At 41.4% G+C, this 22528-nt stretch overlaps 1 protein-coding gene across 1 annotated transcript in view; it reads right to left on the minus strand.

The window, feature by feature from the left end:
* The window catches only part of PARD3B (par-3 family cell polarity regulator beta), a 1801259-nt gene that overhangs the window by 634312 nt on the left and 1144419 nt on the right, over positions 1 to 22528 (minus strand). Inside the window, 2 exon segments of the mRNA XM_040441847.1 lie at positions 13246 to 13333; positions 13336 to 13535. Of these exon segments, the coding sequence (XP_040297781.1) occupies positions 13246 to 13333; positions 13336 to 13535 (288 nt within the window).

Genomic DNA, 22528 nt, shown 5'->3' on the forward strand with positions numbered 1-22528 from the left:
TGAGTCACTACAGGGGGCTCCCTCTGGCCACAGTGACAACATGACTGGAATGGTTAAGCAAGTCTGTTTGCCATACTAAAATTCCAAACAAGGAGGAAATTAAAAAGCCAGAACAGGAAGTAGCGGGCCAACATGATGACATCATTGGTGTCTTTAATCATGATGGCCGTGTTGGCCTATCTGAGATAAAATGGATAAGGTATGTTTTTTGTTTTTACCAGATTTACCCTGAAAGCCCACAATTGTAGCATTACATGCTGCGGTCAACGATGAACTCGGAATCTAAGGGGTTTAATGACAGGGAGGTGGCGTGATCGCTGTTCCCAGTCATTGTGCCTGCTACATACAAAGGAATGCACTTTGTAGCAAAGTAATTCGCCACAAATTGAAGTTATTCGTGAAATTCGCCAAAGCAGCAAATCTGATTTACATAACTTCGCTGATCACTATTCTATAATGTTAGTTAACAACAAGGCTATAGTGAGGAACACGGCTACAACTTGCAGATTGTTATCGGAGAATGTGAGTGATAATTGTGCAGGTGGTTAGAACGGGGTAGAAGATCTCGACTCAATGTATTAACAATGTTTCTTCTTCTAAACTCAGACTCTCTCATTAATCTGTGGCCATTAAATGAACATTTAAAATGCCACTTTTGGAATCTCAATTTTGCATATTATCAGCTAGCTCATATTTAATGTTCTTATAGTCATCCATAAGCTGACTGAAACCTTCCATTCTCCCCGTCTTTGGCTCTTAGAGCTCACCATGCTTATAACTAATTCTGGCTCTCTTAATTAACCAACTGCATATTAGCATTTAAGCTTCAATGACATTTCTTTTTTTTAAGTAATTAATGTGCGCTACTTGAAAAATTGATCACTAATACATGTGCTTGTTCAGAGTCCATGGAAAACAAATCATTTTAGTCCCAGACAAAAATAAATCAAGATTCAAGAATAGGACAAGCAGTGCCTTCTTGCAGAACAGATACTCCTAGCAAAGCACGGATAAGAACTGAGGGAACAAACAAAGAGCCGCACATTATCTATTATAATGTATAACTAATAACATGGGAGGGACACAATATTCTAGAACAATTAACAATACAAAGATTGATTTGCATCCTCTATTATAATTTTGATGGTGATCACAATAACAAAAAGAAAAAGACTAAAAATATGAACAATTTGTTCTGATATCAACAATTATTTCACCAAATATTAATGTTCCATTAAACATGTGACAGATGATACACCATGTGAGGCCCATTCACACTGCGTTTACTGAGATAGGATTAGGTTGGTTAGGAAAAGAAGTACCCAAATGTTTCCTGTGACATACACATAAGTTTCTGTATGCCAAAAGAGTGTGCCAACGAAACGTAGCTCAGCTGTAATTCCAAAATAAGGTGTGAAAATGAGGTAAAATAATTCAGATTTTAAATGTGCTGTCATTTTAGTAAATGAACATATACACTGTGAAATAGCAAGAAGCCATAAAAAGTAAATTCTAAATTAAAAGAGAAAACATAAGCAAAAATTGTTCTGGTTCTAAACTAAGAATGAGTGAATTTCCTCAAAATTCAAGAGGAGAAACCCGCCTGAGGAGTCTTATAGCCTAGACAAGCCTCCTCTGGGTATGCAAATTAGCTTTCCTTCCAAAAGAGAACAAAAACTAAGCTTCTGTTACACCAGATCTTAGGTATCTATCCAATAAGTCAATGATTAGCATTTTAAAACAGGCCTTGAAGCAAAGCAGAACTGGATTAGCAAGGTGAGAGACCATTTCAGGATCTGAGGGTTACTATTACTCCTTATGGAGAGCCCTGAGCACCTCATGAGGCATCTTATAGGCCAGCAACACTGCTCTGGGTTTCTGGCTGGCAAAGGAGCATTGCCTAGCTGCAACATAAAGACTTCCCCCAATGTTATCCCACGGGACTGAAACAAAAAAAAAACTACACATTTTATGTTGCCACATTTTTACTTTTCCATCAACATATTCATATGGGGTGGACCTGTTTTTGTTGCACTGTATATTTGTCACGGTCATATTGTAGTTTGACCGTGACGCGGTTGCCGTGCAGACTCGTTGCTGGTGGCAACGTGTCATTTTTGGTTTGCACGTACAATTCCCCTTTAAGGTGTGCCTCCCTTCTTTTTGGTGTGCTAGGGGTTAATCTTCTAGCTAGTGGGGATTATGGTGTGGCCGCAAGCTTGTTATATACCTCTGGCTTGCTGCAGTGGTTCTACAGCCTTGTCTGGTGATGGAGCTCTGCTCCTTGCCTGGGTGATGCTGCCCAGTCCTTGAGGGCCACCTTATTGGACATAAATTGTCTTTCCTTATGTATGCTCATGGTTCCCTACCTCACTTGTTATTTGTTAGGTGTGGGTTTATGTTCAGGGTGTGTTGTACGTCTTCATGGTTGTTGTTGCCGTTTGTCCCTACATGTATGTTTGACGTTTGCCCTGTATGTTGTAGCCTGTATGCAGCGCTGCTTGGGGCTTCCATGCACTGTGTGAGCATGGGGAGCTCTGGCAGAGTTGGTATGCTGGATTCCTGTGTGGGTTGTTTGTACTGTGACCTGCTGTGTGTTCAGGCTCCTGTACTGATGCACGGGTTCCAGTTGCGGAGGCCTTCGGCAAGCGAGTGAGTGTCTTGTTGTTCCTACCCTGCCGATCCTCTAGCTGTGTATGGTCTCTCCTTTTCCCTTTGTTGCTAGGCCTGTGGAGACTCCGTTCATCCGTGTTTTTGGTATGAACCTGGTTATCTCAGGTCCCTGTCTCTAACCTCAAGGAAATTCATGGATTCAGGTTCTGAGGTTCCAGAGTATGGGCCCTCCTACCTTATGGGTCGGTTCATACAGTTAGGAGAACAGGGCCAGATTTAGGGATGCTTTAGGAGGTGACCTGCTCCCTTATTCCGGCGTACTGGCCTAGCAGTTACCCTTTATCTCTTTACAATTGTACAGTGGGGGGTTTCCGGACTCCACCGTGCAATAATTTTGTCACCATTTTGCATATTTACTATTATAATGCCAATTCTGCCAATTTTTTTCCCCCCACACTATGCATGGTGCAGTTTAAATAACCATATCCTTTTTCTACTATTGTAGCATAACATTTTTTTTTTTGTTTTTTTTATGAGACCTATAATTTTTTTTTATTCATGTATTTATGTATAATGCATTGTATGTTATTAAATACTTTTAAACCAATTTCATATTTTTTTTTTATAAACTGATAATTCAATCATTTACATATTAAAATGGACAGAAAAAATTATTAGACTGTGGCCTAATACACAACTCCTCTCACAGACCATAAAACTTTTTCAGGCCCCCAGCACCAATAGAAATGCATTGGCATCCCATTATGATGCCGTGGGGCAGAAATGGGTGCCCCTTTACTCCTTAGATGCCTCAGTCAATATTGACTGCAGCCAATTAGGGGTTAACAAAGCCAATTGGCTAAGGGTACTTTCACACTAGCGTTATTCTTTTCCGGCATAGAGTTCTGTCAAAAGGGCTCTATGCCGGAAAATAACTGATCAGGCGTATCCCAATACATTCTGAATGGATAGAAATCCGTTAAGTTTGCATCAGTATGCCTTCCGTTCAGTCACTGTCAGGCGTTTTGGCCGGACATAATACCGCAGCATGCTGCGGTATTATGTCCGTCCAAAATGCCTGATCATTCGCTGGAATTCCTATTGACTTGCATTAGTTCCGGATCCGGCATTGCAAAATAACTGAAGGACGGACGCGCAGACCGGGAAAATTGTGAAAAAGACTGCAAGACTGATCTGTCCACCCGTCTACAAATGCTGTCAGTTGTCACACTGATCGGCGGATAACGCTAGTGTGAAAGTACCCTTAGTAATTGTCATAGCGAAGTACATTAATATCCGTATAAATATGTTTTCTGTTTCATCCCACTAGTGGCAGCTTTGTACTGCAGAAACGCATGCATTTCTGATGATTTTATAAAAACAATCTTTTTAAGAAATAGAGAACTCCAATACAATGCAGTATCAAAATAACCAGTGCGTACTGGAGAATTCACTTCTGCAATAATACAACAGTGACACTTTAACATGGCTGGTGCTTATAAACAATATTTATTATCAGTATGCAAGTCCTGATTATTCAATATACAAACTGCAAACAATAACTTCTGAAGTATCTACTTTAACATATACAAAAAATTGATTATAATGCTGTTGGATTATACTATTTTACACATACTCGTACTGGAACGTTCATACTATTTACAGAAATCATACATAAACTCACGTGGTAGAGAAAAAAATCTATATTTATTTACATTTAGATCAAAAATCCAAAAAGGAATATATCATTACACAGGTATAAAAATATTAATATTTCCAATGAAATCATCACTATAAATATCATTTTAACAATGTGTATAAAATAAGAATTCAAGTGTGGATGTTACCTATTATGCAAAGTAAAATGCAATATACTGTAATTTAATGTGAATAGTAAATACGTATACATGATTATAGCATATGGCAAAACTAATTAAAATATTGCATGTTCTCAGCTGAGGCTATTTTCACATCTGCGCTGTCCCTTTTCCGCTATTGAGATCTGTCATAGGATCTCAATAGCGGGGGAAAACGCTTCCGTTTTGTCCCCATTCATTGTCAATGGGGACAAAACTGAACTGAACAGAACAAAGTTCCCCAGAATGCATTCCAGTCCGTTTGGTTGCATCCCCATTGCAGACAGAATAACCCTGCAAGCAGCATTTTTCTGTCCGCGATGTGGTGCGGAGCAAGACGGATCCGTATATGACTCACAATGTAAGTCAATGGGGATGGATCTGTTTTCTCGTACACAATAGAAAACTGATCCTTTCCCCATTGACTTTCAATAGAGTTCATGAGGGATCCATCATAGCTATGTTAAAGATAATACAACCGGATCCGTTCATAACGGATGCAGACGGTTGTATTATGCTGACAGAAGCGTTTTTACTGATCTATGACTGATCCAGCAAAAATGCTGGTGCAAAAGTAGCCTTAAAGAGTTAAGTCTTTGTATTTAACAAAAAGTTGTGTCCACAAAGTTGACCTAAAATGAAAAGCAATGCAGAACTGCCAATATTGGGGTAAACATTTGCAGTTATAGTAAGATTTCTAAAAGCATTGTGGGTAAATGAAAATCATGAAAGTCTATACCTTGCCACCTCGTGCAGATGTGAACAGCAGTTTACTGGTGATGGTGATTAATTAAAGGTGTAATCCCACAACATAAAACATTTCTTTACTTACATGGAGGACTTTCCTCCCTTTCTGTAGGAGGGTAGTAGCTCATCAACATGCATCTTCCAGGATGCATTGCAATTATCTATTGTAAACCCCTTCCTCCCCAGCATAGTTCCACACATATCCCTATGCCAGCACTGAGGTGAGAGGAATGGAACAGGGAAGCTACTGAGCATATCAGTCCACCACTGAAAGCAGGAGAAGGTGGACCACACATATAAACCCCGCTAGTAGAGAGGAAAATGTAATGCAAATAAATGAACTGTTTTATTGCATGTATACTGCAATAATACTTTATTTGCAATGCCCTATTTATTACATAGTAATACTTCCACAGGATAACCACTTTAATTACTAATGGCTATTTTGGTTTAGTTAGACAATGAAAAAAAATAAGGATTTGATGCTATGTAACAGCAACGTCACATCTTTTCATTTTAAAGCAATAATATCAAATCGGTTAGGGCTGACACTCAGTTGTTTTGCCAGTACTGGCAAACTGCAGCTCAGCTCCCTTTCATTTGAATAAGAGCTGGGCTGCAGTAACCCAGCAAGGCCACAACAGTAGATGGAATCTTGTGCTTCAACCTAATCCAATGTATAGTTTCCAGCTCTGGCAGCAACCTAAAACAGCTGATTGGTAGGGGTGTGTGGTGAGTAAGACCTTTAGTTATCTGATATTGATGAACTATCCTGAGGACAGGGCATCACTAAGTACTGGAAAGCCACTTTGAAGGACATCTGTCACCACATAACTTCATATAAAATACTTTGAGATATGCGCTGGTCAGCTTAAAGGGGTTAACCCATGAATAATGTAAAAAATAAAAACCATATAGTACATGACAATTTCTTTCTAACAAAGTGAGAACCAGCCCTGTACCTCACATGGATCCAGAGAACCCCTTTAACGTCACAGTCTTGGTCACATCTTCCTCGATGTCCACATTGCCTACAAAACTAATATTTTATAATATGTAAATGAGCCCCTAAAAGCAACAAGGGCAGTGCCGTTGCACCTTGTTTCTTCCAAAGGCCCCACTCCTTGTCCTTCATGTCTTGCCCCACCTCTAAGACTGACAGGCCAGACAGTTAAAACATATTCACGTCTAGCCCTCAAGTCTTGCGGGAGTGCATTCGGCACATGCTCAGTAAAGAGATGGAAACCACCTGGCAGATGGACAAGCTCTATCCCTTTACTGCGCTTATGCTGAACATGCTCCTGTGAGACTTCAGGGCCAGACGTGAATATGTTTTTAGTGCCTGGCCTGTCTCTCTTGGAAGCAACGAGGTGCAAGTACCGGTTCATTTGCATATTATAAAACAGCAGTTTTCTTGGCAATGGGGGCACCGAGGAAGATGGGACCAAGACCGTAGTATTCAGCTGACCGGCGCACATCTGAAAGGTCAGCTAGTTTTATTTGGACATATGTGGTGACAGGTGACCTTTAACTAATTTTATATTCTGTATGTCCTTAAAAGCCTGCAAGCATTAATTACAGTAGGCTTACCACATGTGATCTGGTTAAATGGCTTGTATGAGATTTTAAGAAACTACACTAAGAGCAGGAAATTATAAACCATAAAAGAATAACCTTTAAATTACAGTTAACAGTCATCCTGCAGCGATGATGTCACATACATCATTCAGTGATAGTCTGCAGAAATCAAGGGAATGATGATGTTATGCCTTCAGGATCGCAAGGGATCATTGAAGTGGCAATGCTGCATCGGCAAAGTATTTAGTGGGTGAGTAATGTTTATTCCTTTTTATTATACAATTTCCTGCTTTTTTGAAAGTTTCTTAAAGCACTAGATAACCCCTGCCAAATATGTATCTCAGTCTATTAATTCAAGGTTTTAAAGGGGTTGTCCGGGTTCAGAGCTGAACTCGGACATACCCTTCTTTTCACCCAGGCAGCCCCCCTCAGGCTAGCATCGGAGCATCTCATGCTCCGATGCGCTCCCTTGCCCTGCGCTAAATCGCGCAGGGCAAGGTCTCTTTTGTTTTCAATAACACACTACCGGGCGGAAACTTCCACCCGGCAGTGTGTTCGGTGACGTCACCGGCTCTGGTGGGTGGGCTTTTGCGCTACCCTAGCCGTTTTTAACTGGCTAGGCAGCTCTAAATCCCGCCCATCAGTGCCGGTGACGTCACCTGGCCTTCCTGGCAGCCCATGAAGATCCCCGGTACGATCACCGAATCTCAAAAATGCCTTTGCCCTGAGCGATTTAGTGCAGGGCAAAGAAGAGCATCGGAACATGAACTTCTCCGATGCTCAAGTCAGGGAGCTGACGGGGGAAAAATGGAGTATTCCGGGTTCATCTCTGAACCGGACAACCCCTTTAATCTATGCTGTTCGGTAAGCTTCATTAACTTGTAGTCTGCATACTGCATTTATTTCTTTATGAGGTAGAGAGACTTGATTACTTCAGTTCTTTACTCCTCCATCCAGATGCAGGAACAGATAGAAAGGAGATAAATAAATAACTTGAATTTCCAAAAACAGGGACTGAAAGTTGCCCCTATGTCCAGTAAAGACATCTTGCTAGCTTATATGGTCTGTGATTACAGCAGCCTCTACAGCGTGAAATGTTATTTCATGTTATCCCCTATCCACAGAATCCACAAGTAAGGAAGCCGATATGGTCACAGAAAAGGAGAGGCAAGTGAGCATGTGCACTGCTGTTCCATTAATCTCTATGGGACCTTCCAGGAAATAGCCAAGTGCTTGTACTTGGCTATCTCCAGCAGTCCCATTGAGATGGAGTGGCAGTATGCATGATTGACCTTCCACTCCACTCAATTTGGTTGTCTCTGTGGGGTACAAGCACCTGGTTTCTTTTAAAGGTTTCGTCCCAGCAATTAGACCTCCAGTAAACATAATCTCCTATCCTGTGGCAGACAAAGATAGGATCTACCTGTTAGTACACAAAAGAAGCGAGGAAAGATCTACAGCACCAACAGTGAGCTTTGATAGGAGATGCTTTACACTGTATACCACAATCTATGAGATAAGAGCACTGTGAGGTTTTTTAGAGCTTACCTTTTCTTCTTCCTTTCCATCGCTGAGTCCTGGAAACTATCTTTCTGAGACTATTTTAGTAATCTGTGCTATCTAAACTTCTGCATATTCATGATTGGTAAAACAGGCTAATTCATGATGGTCACCCCTTGACTCAGTACCTGTTGACCCAAAAGTATTCAGGCACTATCCAGCATACGCTTGGGTAATATTAATTAGGTCAGATTCACAATGTGACTTTTTAGCCGAATGCAAAAAGAAGGGGAAGATTTATCAAAACTGGTGTGAAGTAGAACTGGCTAAGTTTCCCACAACCAATCAGATTCCTTCTTTCATTTCACAGAGCTCCTTTCCTTTACACCAGTTTTGATAAATCTCCCCCAAAGTCTATACATGGTTTCTCCATTTAAGAACCATGCCTGGCTTTCTCAAAGTGAAAGAACTGTCAATAAATCTCCTTGTGTGAACCTGAATTTAGTAGGTAAGTCTGAAGGGACTGTTCTATAATTGGAGTTTGAATAGGATTTGTGTCTTTACACGGGTTACTTCTGTGCACTGTGTTTTCATCCCACATTGATAGGGTTATTAGCTCTAGCATATGTGTGTTTAAGATATGGAAATACAGTAATTCCTGCTACTAATGGTTGATGTGAATGATGCTCCATGTACGCTTGGCAGCTGAAAGCATGTGTATTGGTCCCAATAGGTGTAACGGCAATGACCATGTTGCCCCTAGAGGTTCATATTCCTTAGCAATGCAGGAACATGGACCAACACAGAAGCCTTCAGCTGCCAAGCACACATGTAAGTCTACTTTCACACTAGCGTTTTGGCTTTCCGTTTGTGAGATCCGTTCAGGGCTCCAACAAGTTGCCCAAAACGGATCAGTTTCGCCCTAATGCATTCTGAATGGAAAAGGATCCGCTCAGAATGTATCAGTTTGCCTCCGTTCAGTCTCCATTCCGCTTTGGAGACGGACAACAAAACGCTGCTTGCAGTGGTTTGGTGTCCGTCTGATGAAACTGAGCCAAACGGATCCGTCCTGGCACACAATGTAAGTCAATGGAGACAGATCCGTTTTCACTGCCGCAATCTGGCACAATAGAAAACGGATCCGTCCTCCATTGACTTTCAATGGTGTTCAAGATGGATCCGTCTTGGCTATGTTAAAGATAATGCAAACGGATCCGTTCTGAACGGATGCAGACGGTTGTATTCTCTGAACAGATCCGTCCATGATAGATCCGCACAAAAACGCGAGTGTGAAAGGAACAGGTCAGCCAGTTTCATAGCTACAAATCTGCTGACAGATGCCCTTTCAAATGTTTTGTAACGGTACAATATTATATGGGATGTAATTCTGAATGTGCTATAATATTTATTTCTTGATTGACTGATTTTACTTATATGAAAAAACAAGAATATAATCCAAAGGTAATTAAAAAATAATGTATGTCTCCATTTCTGTTTTTTTTTCTTTAAACCAAATTAGTATACGGGTATCCAGGCTTGGAACCAAACAACGACTATATTAGAATCAGACGGGTATGGGGGGAGAGAGATGGGATTTCTGCCAGTAGAGACAGTGCTTTAAGGTTTATTAAAGATCTCAAATGTATTTTTCCTATGAATTTTCCTTGAAGTACATGTCAGTAAAGCTCATGTTTTTCAGCTGCATGTCATCACTTTACTAAACCCTACACATTCCCTTTGTTGAAAAGATGTTCTGTGGCTCCGCGTTTCCACTTATCTTGCTCTCATTTTCAGATGACAGCGAACTGCACTTTCCTGGATAAGACAAATACATAATATGTTTCTCCGAAGAATAAAAGGTAATGGAAGTAAGTCAACAAATCTGGTAAATCAGGGTGTGATTGACAGCTGCCACATAACGTGCACTAGGAGGGAGAACAAGGATGCTGGCGTGTTTTAAAGGTTTATGCACATCATGCAAGTTTTCTGCTGATATCAATAGCATCTTCTAAATATAAATCAGGTCCTGTATCCAAAGTGCCTTCAATAAAAAGTAAACTGCAATGCTAAATTATAGAAAATGTCATCTTGGTAATACAAGCAGTGAACCATTTACCATGAGGAGTGCTAAACCTTAGCCTGAGTCTAAGGTCATATAGAATAGTTGCCACTCACACTACTCCCTGTTTCTACACAGGGGCAGACCACCAGGTAGGAAACATTCATGTCAAGGACACAAATGACATCTGTGGGATTGCCGGTAGCACCAGACTACTGAGTTACTCAAGTCTTCGGATGTATATCACTGACCTATTGTTCTGTATCAGATATCTGATCCCACATAATCAATGACCTAACATCCATGAGTATTTTCCGCCTAATAGTTATCCAGCCCAACCTGGAGAACTGGGTGGAGGTGGCAACTTTCTATGCACTAAAGGCAAGTGAGCATGTAGCCTAGGAGATCTATGTAGTGGGGAATATTTAAAAAATTACACGCATAGGTAGAATACTATGACAAAACGTAATCATCAACTTAATAATCTTTATTCAAGTATGCATGCATGCATGCAAGTATGGAAGCCAATTGATCCTTCATTAAATGAGGTTTTTAGTACAAAAAAACCCATTGGAAATGGAAATAAACCACTGAATATTCAATTTCTAAAGCAACAAACAAGAAAGATTTGTCCGTGGAGACAGTCATTTTCAATGTGATCAATCACAGCATTGACAGCAATGATCCAATCAGCCACTTAGAGGCATTAGCTAATCACATACTGATTCCAAGAAGCAACTCAGCAGCTCAAACATTTCGTGTCAGCTTATCCGGAAAGTTTGGCAAATTAAGGTCAATTTTAAGTCACATTTCACACAGGATTAAGAACCACTGACAAAAAGAACCTTTGTAGGAAACACATTAGACGCTAGTAGGACATATTTGTGTAACAGTGATCCAACCAACAATTGTCACCCTTGTGTCACCCCAAATATAGATGGCAAACACATACTAAAGATTACAGCACATATAGAGTGGTTGAAGTTCATTAAGAATACAGCAGAGGTCTGAACCTTACCGGATCGATCTCATATCTATTTCATATCTATTTTACTCAATATCTCATATCTTTTTAATATCTATTTCATATCTCTTTTACCTACCTAACAACCTTTCTCATATCTCTCTATCATCTATGTCTCTCAAGTCTATCCTATCTATCATGCTTCCCACCACCGGGCCCCATAGGCTATAATTGGATCTGGCGGTGATCCAGATGCTTTTGGACATGAGTGCCGGCTTACAGTTGGACAAAAACCATTGCATGCAATGGTTTTTGTCTGATTGAAAGCTGGCATTTTGCTGGAAAGCAGCCGGACCCCTGATGGATCCCATTAATGTCTATGGCGCCTGGTGGTGCACAGGCCTATCAGGCTATGCCAGATGCAATAAACTCCGGCAGGCTGTACTCTGGTGGAACAGCAGGTATCCGAAATACCGCAGATGTGAACGTTCTCTAAACTAAGGCATGCTAAAAACAATCACCAGTACAAAAATCTGCCTATACTTTTTACTAAATACGTGGTTCTACTTCAGGTTGGCTATTCTTTATTCCTGATACAAATTCTAATCGACATGTATAAATTAAAACGTACATTTCACCAGCATTAATACTTAAGGAACTTCAACAGAAAGATCAATTAAAATTGGAACTATTCCACAGGCCCCGAATAAAAGTTGAGACAGGCGACAATCATAAAAAAAGAAAAAAAGTAATCCCAAAAGAGACAAAACAACAGATGAACATCCTCTTATTAATTTGTACACAATTATCCCAATGATATTATTACATCTCATTCACAAACATTCATTGTGATTAGGGCACAGGATGAGAGAGGTTAGTGAGAGCACCATATAAAATGGATAATTATATTAAAATCTCTTAAATTGATAGCATATTATTAATGGATTCATAATTAACCCAAAAGAACATTACTGGAGCTGAAAATAGTGTGCGCAGCGCTCATTACTGCTCTGCTAAGTGGCGTCCCTTTAATCAGAGCTGCTGAATACTACAATGTTTTAATCTAGATATTTATGTACAAATTTGGAACAAGCAGGCATCAGACGGAAAAATTAAAAGAGAATGAAGACAGCGAGATTTTCCAGCAGCAGGTAGCAAGGTTGCAGCTTTTTTCCCCGTTGTGGTCGTTTTTATCGTGCTCTACAATTAAGCCTTTTGTCGGCTATTTCTACATATCCATGAACGACAGTGCACTTAGTAGGGTAATGCTCAGAGGCGGCTAATCAATCCCGCAGCAGTGAACATGGGCGACTGCTGCTCCACAATGTGCTTGTCTGGACTTTTCTTTATCTCAAAGCTCTTAAAACTTTACCAGATAAAGAAAATATGCAATGAGTAACTTTATGCATTGAGTAACTGTTTGCTTTACTGTTCAGGAATACAGCAGAAAATGAGAATAGTGAAGGGTAAAGTACGGCATTTATAACCAGGAGACTTCTCTGATTAGTTGGTCTAGAATCAATACATGGCAGGACAGAATGCTTAATGCAGGGAAGGGCAGGCAGAAAGTTTTGTGGATGTGGCACACCAGGAAGTCGTTCCTTTTACAACAATGATTACTTGGTATTTTTAAAATGATTAACCCATCCTTAACTGGCCAAATGGATTAAATGCTGCTGTTTCCCTGCCGGCTCCTTAAAGAAAAGCCTTAGAAGGGTAATCAGTCTTATGAGGCAAAGCTTAGATCCAGCATACAAATGCCACAGTTCCGCTATCTTTCCCCAGACTAATTGAAACTGCATGATGCCACACAGCAGGGAAAAAAGGTAAAGTGTAATCAGATGCAATTTTTTGTACAACTTCCATTAATGAGCATTGTGCCATTGAGGCGCAAGGAGTGATAAGGTTTGTTTGGTAGCGGTTATTACCTGTCAGCTGCATCCGGTGCCTGCTGCCTCTTGTTTACTTTAGCGTAAAGGTCTTGAACTTGATCCCTCTCGAAGCAGAAAACAGTGTCTCTCTAGGGGAACTGTAAGTCCCAGGCATTGCAGGCGAATAGGGCCTGTGGGAATTGTGCTGCGGAGGCGGGGGCTCTTTAAAGTGGTTCACTCTAGCATAATTAGGGTCCATGTCGTCATCCTCAATATCATGGGATCCGCCAAAGTTCCATAACACTTTGGCCTGCTTTTCCCTTATTTCTTGGTGTTTTGCATTAATACTGCAGATCAAAAAAAGATAAAAACAGTCAATTACTTAGATCCTTCCACAAGAAAATCCATAAACTATTTCAGGAAACAGCATGGACATTTCATAGCAGTCAATAAGGGAGATTCACCACTCATGTATACTCCACCTGCTGAACAAGACACTCAATAGTGTTAAACTTATGCTAGACGAGCTTCCACCATGCTTCTTACAATAATGCTATCTTCCAAAGAAATATACTCTCTTATTTCATAAAATTAGCTTATGATAAACAAAGCCAAAGTTAAGTTTCTGGAGATGTAATTGTATAGTTTTCACGTTTTATACTCCAGTAGTAAATTTATGTGATAGAACACACTGATATGTTCCCCAAAAACGTAACAACCTCAACAAAGTGGATGGAGAGTGATCACTGCTGATCTGTAATCATCTGCAATTCGTCATTCATATACAGTACAGACCAAAAGTTTGGACACACCTTCTCATTCAAAGAGTTTTCTTTATTTTCATGACTATGAAGGCATCAAAACTATGAATTAACACATGTGAAATTATATACATAACAAACAAGTGTGAAACAACTGAAAATATGTCATATTCTACGTTCTTCAAAGTAGCCACCTTTTGCTTTGATTACTGCTTTGCACACTCTTGGCATTCTCTTGATGAGCTTCAAGAGGTAGTCCCCTGAAATGGTCTTCCAACAGTCTTGAAGGAGTTCCCAGAGATGCTTAGAACTTGTTGGCCCTTTTGCCTTCACTCTGCGGTCCAGCTCACCCCAAACCATCTCGATTGGGTTCAGGTCCGGTGACTGTGGAGGCCAGGTCATCTGGCGCAGCACCCCATCACTCTCCTTCATGGTCAAATAGCCCTTACTTTCAAAGTTTTCCCCAATTTTTCGGCTGACTGACTGACCTTCATTTCTTAAAGTAATGATGGCCAACTCGTTTTTCTTTACTTAGCTGCTTTTTTCTTGCCATAATACAAATTCTAACAGTCTATTCAGTAGGACTATCAGCTGTGTATCCACCTGACTTCTCCTCAACACAACTGATGGTCCCAACCCCATTTATAAGGCAAGAAATCCCACTTATTAAACCTGACAGGGCACACCTGTGAAGTGAAAACCATTTCAGGGGACTACCTCTTGAAGCTCATCAAGAGAGTGCCAAGAGTGTGCAAAACAGTAATCAAAGCAAAAGGTGGCTACATTGAAGAACCTAGAATATGACATATTTTCAGTTGTTTCACACTTGTTTGTTATGTATATAATTCCACATGTGTTAATTCATAGTTTTGATGCCTTCATTGTGAATCTACAATTTTCATAGTCATGAAAATAAAGAAAACTCTTTGAATGAGAAGGTGTGTCCAAACTTTTGGCCTGTACTGTATATATATGTGTTTCTCCCTGCAATATAGACCATTGCTTCAAATCAACATGCTGCATTAAAAAAGGCACAACAAACATCACTAAATAAAAATAAAAAATGCCAGTAGCTAAAAAATGCTTGTGTATCCTGCATTTCATATTTCCCAAGACTTTCAGCTAACATCTAAGGCTGGCATTTTTTCTGCAAAAAACACACACCAAACACAGCAAAACAAACAAAAAAAAGCTATAAACCTAAGTGTGAATCCTCCCTCATGGTGGAATTAATATTTCATCAATATGTAATATTGTGCAGCACAACTGTTTAATCCCTGATGCCATCCAATCCATGTAATACATGAATGGCTCTTGTCTACCACATTGGGAGCTCCTGCTTGTCAGTGGCTCTGCTTTGGCTTATTGGGGTAGAGGGTGACAAGTCGGGACAATCCCTTTAATTCTGCATGTTGATTAGTAGAGCCTTGTGTACTATGCCTACTCTACATTGTGACTTTCACATTCTGAAGCGAGCACAAACGCAAGGGTTTCTTTCAGTGCCAGCCCACCCAATTCATTGTACTCATTGCCAGGCAGCTGTTCTCTGTCATAGCACATAAAGCTGAATGATTGCCACCAAGCATAATTCATAGTATTGTCCAATGGGCCAACTCCACAGACCATGTGTGCATTTATGTACATGCAATTTGTTATCTTTTGATATGCCCAGAGCTGAAGGACCACTGAAATAATTTTTTCTATTTAATTGGTGAATAAATAAAGCATTAACCTGCCAAATAGGATGCATCACAGAGAAAAAATTACTTTTCATATAAAAAATAACTTTTACTATCATTAGTTAAAATATTACCACATCTATATATAACCTTAAGCTAAGTCAGATAATTAGACAAGGCCTTCCTTCAACGTATCCAGGTTGGTACAATCCGATATAAAAAATATTGTGGCAACTTACAGTTTGATGGCTGTGGACCTGGCCAGACGGTGAACGAGAGGTGAAGTCTGGGCCGGGGAGGGGAGGGGAAACCAATCCCTAATGCGTCCCTCAATGTAACCCTGCCTACAGGTGGAACACCTGCCCCGAAAGCGGCGACCCCACCTCTCGGTGGCTAAGCCCTCACTGTCGCCTACTTTTACCCTGCCTGTAGAGATTAAAGATGTTCGTCCCTTCTTAGCAGCTTGTCCCGACGAGTTTCCCCAGTATCCGTAAAAACTGGTTCATCAGGGGACCGAGGATAAGTAATCAAATCTTGGCAAACTTCAATTCTGATAGTTGCTAAGTAAAGAATCAATTGTTGCAGGCTTCACTCTGGGTCATCGCCCATCTGATATTTTGGTTAAAAAATTATATGATAATTATATAGCAGACCTCCTGGTATAGTAAAAACATAAAATCAGGGAAAAATGCATTCAACCGAGCTCCTGCCTACTACTGTGGAGACACATGCACCATGCTTAGAATAAGGATTTTCAACATCCAGTGGGCTGTAGCTAAACCACATACTTCCTCCTCTGGCAGCCTCGTCAATCACCTTTCCTTACATAGGTGTCAGCTGGAAGGTCCACCCAAGGCAGGAAAAATGTATTCTAAAGGAAAAACAAGTAAAAAATAATGTATTGTGTGACCTCTATAAGCTCTCCTGGCATTTTCATGGTAAATCTTCCCAATGAAATAACTACCCATCTATTTGTAACACTCAGCTTAGTGCCATTCCTCTGTTATTCTACCTAGAAATGAAAGAATAAAGTGACAATAAGGTTTACTATTCCCACAGTCAATAGCAACAGTCACCGTTTTGTTGAGCAATTTTGTGGGTGGTCCAGTCATTTTGAGGAGTTCTCAAAAGACCTAAGGGGTGAGGCTTTCTACATTTTCAAAGTATGTTCAGTAGGGTGTGTCTCTATACTTTACGAAAGTGTGGAGTTAAGCCATTTACTATAAATGATTGCTCCGACTAAAAGACTTGCTTATAAAAATATGGCAAAAAAGGCTGCGCTGACATCCTGCATTTGGCAATTATTTGAAAAAGCTGAGCGAAACGCGCGTCGGGGCGCGCTCACCAAGGCTCCAAGGTTTGTTCCCCATTATACTCTTAGGCTACTTTCACACTAGCGTTCAGAGCGGGTCCGTCTGATGTTTCATCAGACGGATCTGCTCCTATAATGCAGACGTTTGCATCCGTTCAGAACGGATCCGTCTGCATTATAACTTAGAAAAATTTCTAAGTGTGAAAGTAGCCTGAACGGATCCGTCCAGACTTTACATTGAAAGTCAATGGGGGACGGATCCGTTTGAAGATTGAGCCATATAGTGTCATCTTCAAACGGATCCGTCCCCATTGACTTACATTGTAAGTCTGGACGGATCCGCTTGCCTCCGCACGGCCAGGCGGACACCTGAACGCTGCAAGCAGCGTTCAGGGTGCTCGCCTGCTGAGTGGAGCGGAGGCTGAACGCCGCCAGACTGATGCATTCTGAGCGGATCCGCATCCACTCAGAATGCATTAGGGCTGGACGGATGCGTTCGGGGGCCGCTTGTGAGCCCCTTCAAACGGAGCTCACAAGCGGAGCCCCGAACGCTAGTGTGAAAGTAGCCTTAGATTGGTGTTTTACATGCCTGTTGTGGTTATTTGGGTTCCAGACGGATTTGGCACATAAGTGTGCCTGATGTTTTCGATACTATGTTTACATATTATGTCCATTAACCATTACAATTTGGCTGGAATGGTATCACCTGCATGACCATTTCAATGCACCTTTTCCTTTGGCCTGTGGGTGAGATATTTCATCTCTGTATAGCACTGTCAGGCCATTAGGAGGGGTGCATTAAGGGGGTACAACGATCCGGTGTAATCTTGGTGTGGCGCTGATTTGTAGCGCCACTGCATTACTGCTATGTACCAACTATATTCATTATTGTCTATTTGGTTGTCTTTTATGTGACTATTTAATAAAAAAACTTTTGTGTGTATATGTGTGTTTCTGTCTATTGGGTATATTAATTATTTCGGTGAAACAAGGGTTCAGCAATGAAGAAATGTTCAGGTAAAACCTATTATATTACAGATATCAATTAATGCAACTAAAGATGTACATTGCTGCTACATTAATCCGGAGCACATTGATTTTATGATCACACAACGTCAGTGGGCAAATAGAGCTTGACACTTGTTTATTGGTTAATCAATGAGGAAAGACAGTGCAGTCATAGTTTGAGATATTATACATGTACTAATAATAATACCAATATAAATAAAGGACCTAAAGCTAGGGCAGCGCTAAAGCCGGCCCATTAGAGCCGGCAACGTCACCGAACACACTGCTGGGTGGAAGCTTCTTCCCAGCAGTGTATTATTATAAATAAAAAAAGCCCTTGCTCTGAACGCAAGGGAGCGCATCGAAGCATCACATGCTCCGATGCCAACATCAGGGGGGCTGCCTGGGTGAAAATAAGGGCATGTCCGGGTTCAGATCTGAACACGGACAACCCCTTTAAGGAGCCTCTGTCAGCATGATTAACTCTATTAAACCAGGCATGTTGCCTGGTAGGCTTGATCATGCTGAATAAAACTATATATTTTATAGCTTGCAGTGTTGTTGAGTCATTTATACTTTAATTAGTATGGCAAATGAGGCATTTGAAGCACCAAGGGGCGGGCTATAATGCTTCGAGCACCACAGCTACTCCCTGTTTGTCCACAGACTCTGCTCCTGTGGCCTCCATTTGCCAAGCAGCACAGATTCAGACTGCACAGAGACCAATCACATCATTCCACCCATTAGTGGAGGTGATTACAGCTTCACAAACAGAGGAGGAGCGCTTTTGGGTGGAATGATGTGGTCGGCACCTGAGCATTCTGAAACTGTAGCAGTGCTCGAAGCGATACAGCCTGCCCCTTGATAAAACTCCAAATAACAATGCTGCAAGCTATAAAATACAGAAATATATCGTTTTAACCTGCATGATCAGCCCTACTAGGTTGATCATGCTGACAGAGGCTCTTTAATGTGACATATATCAATTATCACACATTTTTTTCCGTTTTCTTATGATAGAGCCCAACTTCATGTTTTTCTATTTCTTGGGATAAAAATGGTTGCTTCTTTTTATTTTGGGATATATCCACATGCCCTAAATGTCTGATAAAAGTCGGTGAAATCTTGACAGCCCACATCTGCCTTTAAAATAGGGCCCTGACCCCATCCCTCCTGACTGCAGTGACCAGGGGTGGTCAAGAATATGGAAACAGCTGAGCAAGGCTATGCCACTCTGTCATGGGGCCACATACATCCAGGAGGGAGGATATCTGTGATATGTGACAGCAGTTTTTTGTGCCAGAACTCTTCTGTATTTTGATCACTGAATGGGATATATTAGGTCCTATTCATATGGCCTCCATGTGAATTAAGCTAAGCCCCATACATATGGCGATATTATCTTGTAAAAACAATGCTCCATACATGCAGTATCTTTTAGTATGAAATTGGAGGCACACCAAGGTACAGTAGAAGCTGCAAGCAGTTGAATGGAAGCCTTAGACCTAAAAAATAAGCACACACCGCCTATGGGCACAATGATCAAGGCAATTTTTGCATAAATTAAGATGGTGACCTCAGGGCCCCCAGACAGTGGCATGCAGATACAGTTGAAAACTATGGCGGAGCAGTGTCTCACGATTCTCTGTAATAGTTCACAGGCACATGGGAGTACAAAGCATCAGCAGCTCGACACAGGTGGCACCATGGCATCACTGCATTGTGTCTTGTGCCTGCCCGCTAACAGTGACTCATGAGAACTGAGTGAGCAGGTGGGTGTAACGGATTTCATGATGATAGCAGGTAGTGTCGGAGGCATCCTCTCTGTCTGCAGTCTGCAAACCTACTCTGATAATTTCTCTTCTCTATATCCAGTTTATTCTCCTGTGCCTTGTAAAATAACATTATAGAACAATGCCACTCATTATCCTTGCAGGTTTCCATCCAGTGCTGGGTGATCGGCGTGACTCTGTATCGTCCTTGGCATAGAGTTCCTTTCAATGCCACACATTGCCAACCTGTCATTATAACCCATCATGCAGTACTCATATGGAGCCCTAGGAGTCTGAGCCATTACTCTCCCCTCTTCTCCTGACATAGATGTTACCTCGGCACACTAACCAGTCCAAACTGCAGTCACTTTGTGCCTGTCCTTGTAACAAAGTGGATGCGGATCTGCTGTGTCACAAACAGATTTGGCTTGGGGCTATGCCCAAGGACATTGTCTATGTGATATTCCTGGTATTTTCTCTTTAACCCCTGTACAGGGATATGGACTTCACTACAGAAAAAACACCAGGCTGCTACCTCATGGAGCAGTCTCTGTTCAAGTGACTTCTGATCAACAGGGGTCAAGACAATAACAGATAACAGCACACCTTTGCAGGACACTAGCAGACTAAAACCTATAGCCAATACAATGGTGTCTTAAGTACCCCAAAGGGGCCAACCATTAGCTGTTGATGATAAGTGTGTAATCGCTGGCCCTTTAAGAGCCAAAGGAAGTGCATCTCCGTGCCCTACAGGCAGAGACAGAGGCCTAGCTAGCTAGATGGAGCCTGCATGGAGGGACAAAGCTACATTGGCAGCTGGGAAGGAGGGTAAAGTGTTCAGTGGGACCGCGCCGCTGGAGCTGGAGCCCGGAGTAATGGAGCATGTGAGCAGAGCAGGCCGTAATAAGCCACCGTTGTAACACACCTCATGAAATGAGAGGATCTTCAGTCTGTTTGATGCTTCAGAGTTCTCCAGGACTTGACCCATGTCCATGCTGTATGTGATTTATTATATGGCCTGTTATCATAGTATATAGTTAATTACATTGGCCATTTGTGTGGTGATCTTGATATGTGGTGAGATGCATATAAAAAACCTAGGCATGACTGGGTCAAAAACTAGAAAAAAACTGCAACTGACTTCATGATAGTTTCTCCAAACGTTGTGATCCTGTTATTTGCTGCACTTTCTTCCATTAGTATTCTTCTGTTATCATATACTATGGCTATCATGCTTCTACTCTGACTGCAGTAAGAAGATAGATTGTACAAGCTGGGTAAATATTATAAAAAATTATAATGTCCTTGATTAGAGCCCCCACACACAACATTGCAGAAATGCCAAATCTGCCACTGCACATGGGCAGGAGATATTGGCTAATGCCTTGGTATACATAGTCATTGAATATGTTGTTTTTCCAGCTACACTAAATAAAAAAGGAGATAGAAGGCAGCAGTAATCACAGCTGAACATGTTCCTACAAATTCAGATCTAATACATATTCAGTGGGAGAGAGTCAAGTGAGGAAATGGAGACCAGGAGGCTGACCGTAATAACATAGAGGCCACAATGATGTAGTGCATTATTCTGGCACTTAGCCGCCGTAACTGTGACTTCTCCCATCTGACCATGTTCAGATTAATGAAAGCCCTCAACACTTCAATAGTATGTGATCTATGGCTAACCCAATGGAATATGCCCAATGCTTTAACCCCCCTCTGCCGCGCTCGTGCAGAGTAACTATTAATTTGCTGTTCGATCATGAACAATACACCTTTCTGTGTTTATTTCTTTTTCAACAAATGGCAAGTGCACCTCGACCGGCCGTAGAGAGACATAAGCACTCTACCAGACCGCACACACAATAGACTTTGTGTATGATGTCTGCACAGGATGCTTGAAGCAATCCTCGGAATTCATCTTACAAAAACATTCCACTAAGAAGAATCCTTTTGTTGTCAAGGTTCTTGTCGGGTCAAGAATCTGTTTAATCTTTCAATCATATGAGAATGATTAAAAAAGTGATCTTCGGTGGCTCAATGTCAGTTAACACAGACGGAAAGGGATACAGACAAGAGGCACAGTTTGGGCCAGTTTCACAGCAGAGACTTCTTTTGTATGTGCAGATGTCCTTTCTAGAAGAATGACTTTTTTTCCTCCCTTCTCATAATTACAGTCATCTAAACTTTACCTTTCTCTTATTGCTAGGAGACTATGGTCTGACACAAAGAAGAGGGGTAGAGGACATGCAGCTTTTATCTATCAATGTCTTAGCACCTGCCAAATGGAAAGCAAAATACAATGGGAGACCTAAATAGTACACAAGAAAATTGTGCTTCAAAAGTCCAAACTGTCCATCTATTTTGTTTATTTTAGAATAATTTTATTTTCATTTTTTAGGGTACTTTCACACTTGCGGCAGGACGGATCCGACAGGCTGTTCACCCTGTTGGATCCGTCCTTCCGCTATTTCACCGTGCCGCCGACTGCCACTTCCGTCCCCATTGACTATACTAGGGACGGGGCGGAGCTCCGGCGCAGTACGGCAGTTTTGCGGTGAGAGGCCGCCGGACTAAAAAGTCGGACATGCCTGACTTTAGTCCAGGGGCCTTTCGCCGTGCACTGCCGTGCTGCGCCAGAGCTCCGCCCCCGTCCCCATTATAGTCAATGGGGACGGAGCGGCGGTCCGGCGGCACGGTGAAATAGCGGAAGGACGGATCCGACAGGGTGAACAGCCTGTCGGATCCGTCCTGCCGCAAGTGTGAAAGTAGCCTTATTTCTACAGCTAAGGGTACTTTCACACTAGC

Source organism: Bufo bufo, chromosome 7, assembly GCF_905171765.1.
Source record: "Bufo bufo chromosome 7, aBufBuf1.1, whole genome shotgun sequence".
Lineage (NCBI taxonomy): Eukaryota > Metazoa > Chordata > Amphibia > Anura > Bufonidae > Bufo > Bufo bufo.